The sequence below is a fragment of the Antechinus flavipes genome, chromosome 2 (genome assembly GCF_016432865.1).
Source record: "Antechinus flavipes isolate AdamAnt ecotype Samford, QLD, Australia chromosome 2, AdamAnt_v2, whole genome shotgun sequence".
Lineage (NCBI taxonomy): Eukaryota > Metazoa > Chordata > Mammalia > Dasyuromorphia > Dasyuridae > Antechinus > Antechinus flavipes.
The window spans coordinates 442,999,215-443,011,935 of NC_067399.1; the positions used below are offsets into that span (position 1 = coordinate 442,999,215).

General features: G+C 37.5%; 1 protein-coding gene across 9 annotated transcripts in view; it reads left to right on the forward strand.

The window, feature by feature from the left end:
* Positions 1-12,721, forward strand: part of PTPRT (protein tyrosine phosphatase receptor type T) — a 1,291,476-nt gene that overhangs the window by 904,353 nt on the left and 374,402 nt on the right. For all 9 annotated transcript variants that reach the window (XM_051979271.1, XM_051979273.1, XM_051979274.1 and 6 more), the window contains exon 8: positions 8,997-9,293. In XM_051979271.1, the coding sequence (XP_051835231.1) occupies positions 8,997-9,293 (297 nt within the window). The remainder of the gene's footprint in view (positions 1-8,996; positions 9,294-12,721) is intronic.

Sequence of the window (12,721 nt, forward strand, 5' to 3'; positions counted from 1 at the left end):
TAAAGTCAAAACAAATCAGAAAGGGGGTATCTACCCACTACAGAAAAAGTTTTCTAAGATATTTTATGCTCACTCTCATTGAGAATTGTCCCTGGATCTTTTGACAACCAGATATGTGGATTGCTGTGCTCTAGATACAGTCTCAGGTGACTTTGAGGCAAATAACACCCAAGTATCTTTCCTATAAAATAAGGATAGCAGCAGCTAGCACACCTATACCAGAAACCCTTTAAGGGGTCTCAGATAAAAATTTAATTAAAAACTGATAAGCAGGAAACCCCATCCCTGCCTTTTTTCCTACTCATCTACCTCCTAAAATCATCTTATCCCATCCTGCCATCTCTGAGGATACATAGATCTGATATAGCCTGAAGATAATTTTCTAGACTTGACTCCTAATGACTCCCACCTAAAATAATGATCTTCTTCCAAACTGAATTTAGAATGATTCTTGCCCCCCTACCCTTTGTATATATAATATGATCTTTCCTTTCATTTTCACAGTAATTCATTTTCAAGTAATTCAAGGAAACTCAGAGGTCATATAGTCAGTCAAAGAAAGCTCCTGAGCATCTCCTGAAGCAAACATACCTAGGTTTTAAACTCAGATCTGAGATTCCAAGTTTAGTGATCTTTCCTCTGTACCATGGAATCTATCATATTGTTTATGTAACTTTCCTTATGACCTTTGTTCACGAAACCTAAAAGCTCTTTGAAGATGGACTGGTAGAAGTTGGACAAGTAAAATAAGAGGAAGGAGAAAGCATTCCACAGCTGCAGAATAATATAAATAAATGTGTTGGGAAAGAGAAGGAAGGAGATTTGCATTCTATATCTAAAGAGTATATGACAAGCCTAAAGAGGGTTCTTGTCAAGGAGTAGCATGGCCTAAAATGAGAAGTAGATTGGAGCCAGCTTTTTTTTTTTTTTAATTAACATTTTTCATGAGGACCCATGAAAAGTTTGGGAATAGGAACAGTGACATGTTTTAGAAAGACTTAGAAGCCTGAGAGCCCTCTCTAGATGTGTGGAAGGGAAGAAAGATAGGGAAATCAGTTAGAAGATGATAGCAATAATCTATGCATGAGATTGGGGTGGGGTTTGTGGGAATAAAGTACAAAGGATAGTTGTGAGAGATAGCAGAAATAAACTATCCACATACTCATTTAGTGCAAGGTGCTAGAAGGCAAGGGCTAACAATCCAAATTTTTTGAGCAATCAGTGTATTTTTAGTTGCTGGAAAAGTTTTTGAATTGTCGGATATCATTCAATAAGATCAATGGGAAAAAATAAGAAACTTTAGCTTTCTGCCTTCACATATTTCAGTGGGGGAACCCAATTCAGTAAACCCAATTACAGCTGCACATGTATCACTTTCTCAGCAATTTCAAGCCTGTTTGATGCAGTTGGGAGGCAAATCTTCAGATTTCCTTATCTGGACCAAAGCCAGGGTTTATCATCTAAACAAATACATGCTGATGCTGGGGAGGGAGATGGAGAGGAAAAAGAAGGAGAGGGAACAAGGAAATGGACTGAAAATATGAACTCTCCCATTGCTCAATTTGCAAGCCATCTTTTGAATGAGCCAGCAGTGATTTCAAAGCATTCAGGAGAGAAGAGCTTGTAACAAAGGAAAGGATGTTCAGAAAAAGCAAGGCACAGCTATTGTTATGGAATGATTTATTCTATTTATTCAACTTTTGAAAGTCAGACTCTACTACCTGGGAAAGTGTAGGGATTTTTCCTTCTAGTTTTTCCCCAAGTACAGAATACATCTCTAGCCAGTTTAGCTAGCTCTTTTAATGCAATGTGTCTCTTCCCATATTTTAGATCATCTCAGGCACAGACAGAGAAAGTGATATAATGATTAGAGAACTTACTTTGAAACAAGAAAGAACTAAGTTCAAGGGCCACCTCTCTGACACATCATATGACCACAAGGAAGTCATTTAACCCTTCAATATCCTACCTATATCAGCCTGCACTAATATAGGGATTTTTTTTTCATCCAGCTGCTCCCTATAGTAATGAAATCACAGAGCCAGTTCCTCCCTATCTAGGTACAGACTCTTCTTTCTTTACTCTTAACTTTTTTTTTTTAATTAACATTTTTATTTAAAGTTTTGAGTTCCATATTCTTTCTCCCTTTGATGGCAAGTAATCAGATATAGGTTATATCTATGCAATTATGTAAAACATTTCCATATTAATTGTTTTGTACAAGATTTGAATAATAGGGAAAACATAAAAGGAAAAAAGTGGAAAATAGCATGCTTTAGTCGGTATTCAGTCAATATATTTTCTTTTTCTAGAAGCAAATAGCAATTTGAAATTAATCCTTTATCATTGTCTTAGATCATTGTATTTTTGAGGATAACTAAATCATTCACAATTCTTTATCAAATAGTATTGCTATTACTATGTACAATATTCTCCTGGTTCTATTCCTTTCACTGTCTTTCTGAAACCATCCTGCTTGTCATTTTTTTTTTTTGTAGAACAATAATAGTCTGTTCCAATCACAGCTTGTTTAGTTATTCCCCAATTGACAGGAATTCCTTTAATTTCCAATTCTTAGCCATAACAAAAATCTACTAGAAATATTTTTCTATGAATATGTCTTTTCCCCTTTTTTTTGGAGGGGGAGGGTGGTATATAGACCTAGTAGTGTTTTTTTCCTAATTGATAAATGGTCAAAGGATATGAACAGGCTGTTTTGAAAACAATCATAGCTCTCTGTAGTCACATGGAAAAAAATGCTCTAAGTCACTATTGATCAGAAAAATACAAATTAAAACAATTCTGAGTTATTACCTTATACTTATAAGAATGGCTAATATGACAAAAAAAGGAAAATACTGGAGGTTGGAGATGTGGAAAAATTGGAATACTAATGTATTGTTGGTGGAGGTTTGAGCTCATCCAACCATCCTGGAGAGCAATTTGGAACTGTGCCCAAAGGGCTATACGGCTCTAAATACCTTTTGATCCAGCGATAGCAGTGCTCACACATGCTCAGGGATCCCACCAGCCCTGATTGTCTAAAGAACCACAGGGTGGTTCAGAACCCAGGTCTGCCTCCCAGCTCAGCTCTTCAAACCAACAGCTTCCTCCCATGCTCTGCCTGATCCACATCCTCCATCACCCACTCACCCCGACACCTCTCCCACTGCTTTCTGAGATCTAGTGATCCTGCTGCTTATCTCAGCTCGCTTCTGTCTTCCATTTCTCTTTGACTTCTCCTTTCCCTATAAGCAGCATGGGCAATTCAGTTATCTTAGTTCCCTTATTCCCTGCTTGAACTCAGTTCTTAGCTCCCTCCTGGAAAATACTGGTTACCCAAGTCCAATCTCCCCAGTTTCCCCAATCCCAACTTCCAGGGACTTTCTTACATAGGAGTTAAATCCCCTCCACTCCATTTGTATATTAGCCTTTTTTGTTGGTTTTTATTTTTGGTATTTTTTTTTTTCCTTTTTGCAGCTCTCTGCTGCCCCCGGCTGGGAAATTGACCTTCCACCACTCAGCTCACCTGGGTTCTGGGCTTGCTTTTGGGCTGTGAGGGATAGAACATACATTCTTTCATTTTGAAAGCTTTTTAAAATGGAAAAAGAAAGGTGTTTATATAAAGGAGGCTCTTGAGAAGTAGGAAAGATGGTCTATTTACCAAAATGAGCTCGAGTGATCTCCACTCTGAGAGATCCGTCACTGGAGAATGTAAGGAGCTAGCTCAGTTCAACACTAATGGCTCTTAAGCCCTTACATTTTCCTCTCTAGTTGATTTGAGCACTTCAGAGGATCAGGGAGGTTTCTGCCTCCCAGCTGTTTGCTTTCTCTAAGCTTTCTTACCAGTTTTCCCTAAAAGCCAGAGAGCTATGACTTATGTTCTGGCTGCATCTCCACCTCTGTTCACATCCTCTCCCACAGAGTCTGGTGTGAGCTCCACCGGCAGACCAGAGCTAACTGATTGGAGTTCAGGAGGTAAAGAAACCTTATACCCCAGGTTCAGCATTCAAATGCTTGGGAAAGCCTGGATGGAAAAAACACACAATTGGTGCCCTTCTTACCTTTCCATTAACTCCCCTCCATGTACCATTTCATCCATCAGCTTTCTTGCTATTTCTCATCCGTGATACCTTGTCTTTTCAGCTCCATGTCTTTTCTTTGGCTTTCCCCCATACCTAAAATACTGTTTCTTTTCATTCCTGTCCCTAGTGTCTTCCTGACTCATCTGAAATCCCACTTTCTTTGGGAGACCTTTCAAGGTATCCCCAACCCCAGTGTGTTCCCCTTAAGATAGCATGCTGTAATGCCGGAGAAACTGGAGGCAGGGGAGAGATTAGAGATTTTTTAATATTTTATTAATGGGAGAGTATAATTGACTGGACAGGACTCTCGTCTCAAATTATCCAGTCAGACAGAGATAAAGATATACTGGGACCAAGGAATCCATGTTGGTCCCAGGGCTGGAGGAGACTGTCATCTCAAAGAATCCAGCATCCAGCATCTATACTCCAGCAATGAATGGAGGAATCCCAACTCCTTAAATACCTTTTCTCTAAACAAAGGAAGGGGTAAGAAGCACAGGAAAACTTCTGTCAGGATGGGGAGGCCATAAATCCTAAAAACCCAGAGACAGAATGTCTGAATACACAGAAATAAAGATATCAGTGAGTATCTTGGAATATTTTAGAGGGATATTGTAAATTCTTGAGGACAGAAAAGAGTCAAGAGGTCTGCTCTTTTCTTTATCTTGCTAACAATTTATAACCTTAGAGCAAATAATCCTCAGTCTTAATGGACCAGAGGGGAGTTTACAATTTAGAGGATTGAGACAGAACAGTTAAAGAAACTGAGACAAGGGAAACTAGTGCAGGAAAGTGAGTCAGGACAGTTAAAGAGAACTGTAGCATAACAATACCATTTATACTGTATTTTCTATTTACACAATATAAGCTCCTTACTCTGATCCACACAATGATCAGCTATGATTTTAGAGGATTCATAATAAAACATGCTATCTACTTTGTGAGAGGTGATGAACTCAGAGTGCAGACTGAAATGCATTTTTTTTTTACACTTCAACTCATTTTGTTTGGCTATGCATGTCTGTAATGTTTTTATTTGGTTGGTTTGTATTTTACTTTCTCAATGGTGAGATACAGAGAATATGTACCTGAAAAATAAAATACAATTGAGTTAAAAAAATAAAAAAACTCTCTGAGGTTAGGAAACATGTTTTTGCCTTTCTTTATATCCTCCGGCATATAGTTAGTGCCTGGCAATATTTGTTAATTGAGTGCTAGAATAATCTGGATGTTTGTTATGCTGTAGACAGAAGAGTAAAGAGCTAAAAGTGAAGCTATTAAGCAAAACCAACCAGTGAATGACCAAAATGGTCCATGATGTTAGTGGAAAAGGCAGTAAGCTTAAAAGTTAGGCCTTCTATTTTCAAGTATTTGGTAATTGTATAACCCTAAATAAATCACTTAGCCTCTCTGTGGCTCAGTTTTCTCAACTGTACAATGAGGAGATTAAACTTGGTAACATCTAAGTTCTTTTTTATCTGTTAATCTATAATACTATGAAACCCTATTCCAGGATATTTGATTAATGAAGCTGGAAATTCTTTGTCTAAAAAAGGGGACACATTTGGATGGTTAAGGGATATATGCCCTCTATTTTAATATTTTGTAAAAGTATTCAGGAATATCTTTACCTATCTTTTATTTAGGACAAAGCCTATTCTTTACGATTTTGTCACTTGCATTTTCAGGTTTTTTATGCTTGTTTGAACATAATTTTTCAACTTGTTTTGGTGTTCACTGAGCTTTTGACTCAGGCCAGGGGCAGAAATGACTGCCAGAAAGCTTAGATAAATTTGATATTTAGTCTATAATGATACAGATCATTATTAACCAACCAAATTTCTCAAAATCAATTTACAAAACAATGCTTCAAAATATCAGTGATGTCATCACTCTGGCTACTTCAAACACTCTTGCAGATGGCCACCTCCTCCAGGACTTAGTAAACAGTTTGATGAATTTGCTTTAGCCAAAAATCTCATCACCTGGTGGCCAACTTTCTGATGATAAACTTCCATGAGTACAGCTAGATCTTCTAATGGAGATACACAATCTGTTAGTTAATGGACCAGTATTCAAAGTCTTTCCCACTTTTCAGGGCCTACTAATCCTTCAGTATAGTCCTTACAAACTTGTGATCACCTTGGCACTATGGTGAGACCAAAGAATACAGCATTTGTGGGATTTCAATGAACCCATTTTATGAAAATTCGTTTTGTAAATCATACTGAAAGATAATTATCTGATTCACAGGAATTCACCAAGGCTTCCCTTTCTACAGAAAACTCCCCTAGATCATTTTAAAAGATGACTATTGTAATCATGCCTGAAACTGAACCATAAGAAATATATTCCTATGAACATTAAAGGATTTTTTTTGTCTTTGAAATGAAAAAAAAATGCTACTAAAATATAAATGCTCACAGAGGGAGTATTAAATGTCTCAAGGTTCCAAAGCCATTAGCTCACACCCTTGGTGCAAAAAGATTAATCAATTAATGCTGTGGGAATGTATCTGAAGAATGTATTTGGAGTAGTACTTTCAATCACTGAAGCCCAAAGACCATAACCCAGCTCTCCTCCCTTGCTGTCACTCTCAAAGTTGTACAAATGCGTTTATGATGTCACTGATTCAGGAATTCTTTCCAGTGATGCTGTCTGTAGGCTATATATGCTTTCCCATCCTGTGCAACTCTTTATGTTCCCCTCATGAGATCTACTTTTATAATGTCTTAAAGATACCAGGAGAGCACCAGATAGATTGCCTGTCATCCCTTGTCCTAATCATGCAACTAATCCATCTTCTCTTTTTATCATGTATTTCCTTTATGAAGTCTTTGATTCCTGTTCTTCCTCGTAATTCCTCATTGGTTCAGTGTTATAACCTTTTCTTACTACTGCCTTTCATGTGATATTTTTATTTGATTCTTTGGAAATTATTGTTTTCCATTTCTTATTGCCTTATAGCAAGACTAGTTAAATGATGCTAATTTTAAAAGATGGGCTTTTGTTTTCACTGCTGCTCCCGTGGAAGCAAAGATCCTTTAGGGAAAGGACTTTAAGGCTCAATGGAAGAAGAAATGGAAACTGGTTTCCCAGATTTATTTTTGTGTTTCCCAGATGACTAGATGGGGGTCAGATCTGGAAAGGATAAGGACACTAGGAAATGGAATTACAAAAGAAGATTGGAGGAAGAGGAAGGAAATACAGAAATCATTTAAATTAGGTTTACAACTAGACCAACAGTCATGTTTTGCAGTGAAGAATCTTCTGTATTTTTTCATTTAGAAATGAAAAGTATCTTAGGAGGCCAGCGAGTCCATCTTCCTCATTTTACAGATAAGGGTACTGAGGGATAGAGATGTGTAGTAAATTGTCCATCTTTGTATCTGAAGCAAGATCTGAGCCCATCTTCCTGATTCCAAATATAGTGCTCTATCATTCTATTATGTGATAACTTCTCTGACAGTACCTTATTGTGTATGTGTATGCATATTTAGATCATATTCATAGCCCAATATGGGATCTAAAACTGAAAGATCTGGTTCAATTTCTATTTCTTGTTTTACATGGAAGGAAACTAAGTCTGCAAGATAGGAACTTATTTTTTCAGGATCTCATAAATGCAAGCCGTAGCTTGCCCTCTCTTAACCCCTAACTGTGTTTACCAGCCCTGTTCTAGCATGTGCTTCCTAAATATTGTCTTATATACTATTTTTTTCATGCTTCTGTACAAATTGTATATTGAATTAATAACAAAATTATTAGGTATGTGAATGAATAAATGAATGAATAAACAAATACATTTGTGGATCTGAAATGCAAAATCACCTGCTTTGTCCCTATTTAAATGAGTCGGAAGATTAATATAGAGTGGAAACCGCTGGACTTGATTCCAAGAAACCTGGATTCAAATCCTCACATTGACATTTGAGCCAGTCACTTCAACTCTCTTCAGTCTAATTTCTTCATATGTAAAATGGTGACAGTACTTTATTATTATTTTAATTAAATAAAAGATTTAGAATGAAATGGAAATTTTAAAAATGGTCCTCAGAGCAGTATTATATTCTCCCAACAAGTCCCAGGGCTAGTGTTTCTCTGAATTTGTTATTACACTGAGATGCTTAACAGTTGTTGCCAGGATGTCTGATTTCACTGTTTCTCTTGGAAAGGCAATCAGGTATAATAGAAAAGGCCCTGAGATGGAAGTCAGTTTATCTGAGGTGTGGGACCTCACTCTGGCCATTACTGGTTATATAATTGGGAAAGGTAAATGGGGCACAGGCAGAAGGCTGGAGGTGTTAAGCCACTTCTTCTCTCTGGGATTCAATCTTAAAAATGGGAGTAATAATTCCCATCTTCCTATTCATGGTCAATGACAAAACAAGGACTAGAACTCAGGTTTCCAAGCTCTTAGTATAACCTTTAATTGCAGTAATAATAATGATAAAAGCAACAAGAAGTAATCTAACATTTGTGTCGTACTTTAAGATTCACAAAATGCTTTATTCACAGAAATTCTGTGTAAATACCATTATCCCCATTTTACAGATTGAAAAAAATGAGACTCAGAGAGATTGTGGTTTTATCATGGTCATATAACTAGCATATGCATAGGATCATAGAATCATTGATGGAAAAGACTTTAGGAGGCATTAAGTCCATTTATAAAAAGGAAATGAAGGTCCATTTCAATGACTACATGGGATTATCCAACTAGCATGTATCAGGTGCTAGCAATGTACCCCAGATTTCCTGATTCCAAGTATAATGTTCATATCACCTATCAACTATATCCAAGAGTATTTATAATGATGTACTGGATATATTATACCATTGTATATCTCCCCTCAAACAGATTTCTCTTGCCCTTTATCAATAGCTCTCTCCATTTCTATGTTTTCACAGATCCTGTGCACGGTCCCCAGAATGTGGAGATTGTAGACATCCGCTCCAGACAACTGACCCTCCAGTGGGAACCTTTTGGGTATGCAGTGACCCGTTGCCACAGCTACAACCTCACCGTCCAGTACCAGTATGTATTCAATCAACAGCAGTATGAAGCTGAGGAAGTCATACAGACATCATCCCACTATACCCTGAGGGGTCTGCGCCCATTCATGACCATCCAGCTGAGGCTTGTGCTCTCCAACCCAGAGGGCAAGATGGAAAGTGAAGAGCTTGTGGTGCAGACGGAGGAGGATGGTATGTGTCCTTTCTCAGGGTTGGGAAGAATATTCCCTGCTTGCTGGGTGTTCAATCAACAGTGACAGCTGAAAAAGAAATAGCTTTGCTGATAGAATTTGTCTGGCAGCCATAATAAAGCAATTTAGAAGACTTTACTCCCAGTGTCTATGGGCTGAAGAGGTCACCTTCTGTTTGTTCTCAGCTAAAACCCAAGAGTTTCAGTTGTCCTGCAAAGACCAGGCCAGGAAAAAATGCCCATAGAGAAAGCTTCTCTCTAAAAATGTATTTTTATATATACATAAACACATATGTTTATATGTATACACATACACATATCCCATACTTAGAAATAAGATTTTTTTTTCTTTTTCTCTACAATGGATTTGGGGTTGAATCAGTTATTTTTCCACTAACTGGAGTTTTTTTTGGCAAAAAGTAGATTTATTTAGGGGAATAGGTTACAGACAGAATGAAGGAATACAACAGATACCATGAATGGAAGATATGAAATAGAGTTAAAAGAGCATAAAGTTAGACCAAGCAATGTTAGCTGGAGTAAAGAAAAAGATACCATTAGAGGGAAGACACTATGAGGAGGGAGAGAGAGCATAACCTCGGAGTAGGCTTGGTCCCAAAAAGACCTTAGCTATTAACTGGAATTATTAAAAACCTCTAATATATCCAGTGAACTTCTCTCTTTGGAAAGACCCCAGGGACAGAACAGACCATCTTCAACCTTTCTGTGGGTTCAGAAGGGGTGAGGAGATCTTGATTCCAGATCCAGTGATGCTCATCTACAACTAATAATAGATCAAAGGAAAGTCACTTTACCTTCCTGGGATTCAGTTTACTGTAGTTTGGGTTCAAATCCTGCCATTGCCATTTACCACCCATGTGACCTTGGACAAGTGACTTGAACTCTCTGGACCTCAAGTTCCTTCTCTGTAAAATGAGGAGGTTGGACTAAATAGTCTCTAAGATACCTTTTAGCTTTAAATCTATGATTCAATGAATGTGAGTTCCCTGAATTTTTTCTTTGTATTTCTACTCTATACAATTATGTCTTGTACATAGTACAGAGTTGATAATTTTGCTCTTGTGGAATGAATAAGTAAATGAATGAACAGAAAAGCATTAATTAAGCACTGAACAGTTACCCAGTACTCGGTGGGTAGTGACCAAGGAATGGTGATGACAGAACTCATGGTAAGAGAGTTATAGGGTGGTTGAAGGATGTGCCCTTTTCAGAAGCACTGCATTGATTAGTGCCTGTTCCCAGAACAGGAGGTGAAAATTGGTGGTGGTAGTGAAGTGGAGAGGGGAATACATGGTGTCAAGATAGAAAGATGGTGTGATCTGGGTCTGACTAAATGGAGAGAACTCTTATCATATGGTGATCTCTCTGGTCCTGCCTTAAATTTTTTGTTGCTATAACTTCTCCAGCCCCTTTCTGGCTCTTTCTTTCTGTTATTCTAAATAGTCTATGTTTTGAGCTTTCTGTGAACTCCTCCAGTGAACTCTACAACATGTGCCAATAGTAAGATTCCGAGCTAAAAACAAACAAAAAAAATGTTACTTTACCTATCACTTCCCCCCTCTCAAATCTCTCCAAGGTCCTACTCACTTTTAGAAATTAGCCTGAAAGAGACAGGGAGAAAGAATAGATGATTAGGCATTAATTCATTGTGCTTCATTCTTTTACATAGACTGAATAATATTTCCAGTAGCAGTGATAATAACTGCTTCCTTAAGTTGTCCTCTGATGCTTCATTCTGGCCTAGAGCTAGCCTGAATTTTCCAAAACTCTGCCATTAGAGGGACACAGGGTCTTGCAGGGTTTTCCAAGATGGAAAAGTCAATTACAAGTCCAATGACTAATGAGAGTCTGATGTCCAAGGACTAGCTTAGATGAAGGACAGAGAAGCTCATTATCAGAAAGTTGGCCACCAAATAATCATTTGAGGAGGAGTTAGGAGGAAGGAGTGAAATGAGGCTGTGATTTGCTTTGGTTAAAGAAATATCTAGATCAGGGGGTCTGAATTTTGTGTGTAAAAAACCCAAAGTTTTTTAAAGCCAGAATACCCTTACTCAGAATAATTTTAATGCATAAAACACATAAGATTACCTTTTATAATGAAACGAATCATATTTAAATATAGTAATCAAAACATATTCCTGGATCCCTAGATAAGAACCTTTAATCTAGCCTGATGAAATCAGAGCTCTTTAAAAATATTCAAACAACATTAATGATAGTGCCTAGCACAGGGCCTGGTACATAATGCTTAATAAATGGTTAATGATTGATTCATAATAATAATAATAATTCCCATTCTACTCATAAAAGTTACTTTTTCTGATTTTAGAACCTGCATCTCTACATGGGAAAGGATCCCATATATAATCAATAACCATCTATAAAACATGAGCATAGGTTTTGTTGTCAGAGAACCTGGATTCAAATACTACCTCTGTCACTTACATTTGACCTTGAACAAATCAAATAGCCTCTTTGAGCCTTAATTACGTCATCCAAAAAAGGAGGGGATCTGGACTAGCTAACCCTTGCCCAAAATCTGTTTCAGCTGACACTAAGAATAGCTTTCTATATGACAAGCGCTAGACTATGAGCTGGAATAACAAATAAAAATTGAGGTACTTCCTGAATCAGTGCCAGAATAGAAGCTTCCATTGCTTGCCCTTATGCCCTAGGGGCCTCAAAATTTCTATCATTACCAAACCCAGAGCCTTGTGATGTCAAAAGAGTCAGATCTATGCTTTCACTTAAAGAAACTATGAACTAGGACATGGTGAACAGAGCTCAAAAATTAAAATCTGGACACTGAATTCAGTTTTCAGCTCGGATATTTTAATATGGCTACCTTTTCTCTCTGTTCCTCAATTTCCTTATCTGTAAATAAAGAGATTGAATCAGATGATATGTAAAGGCTTCCTCAGTTCTGACACAGTATGATTGTATGGGTTGGTACATCACCCAAAAGAGCTTTTTCATTTGACACTCTTTTTTAATGAGAGGATTGGATCAGTACAGCCATGGGAAGGAACCTGGCAGCCTGGGTGCCCCCATCACGTATTGCATTCACTTGTCATTTCATTTATTTTTTGGGACAAGTGTTGACTCATCCATATAGCACATCTGGGAAGAATCAGATGGCACTGAGAACAGTAAATTCAGACTGAATGTCAGGAAAATAGACCTCATCAACGGTTACTTTGGGAATGGAATAACCTCATAAAGGAAAAGAAAAGTCATTGCAGTGTTTGAAACTAGGCTCAATAGCCCTTCTCTGGAAAGATAGACGTAGGTCTAATCCCTTCTCCAAAGACAAAATAATCTTACAGTTTCTACTGAGCTCTTGGTAATTCCTATTACCATCTCATTCAGCTGAATAAAATGGTCTTCTCTAGAGATATAGCAATAAATT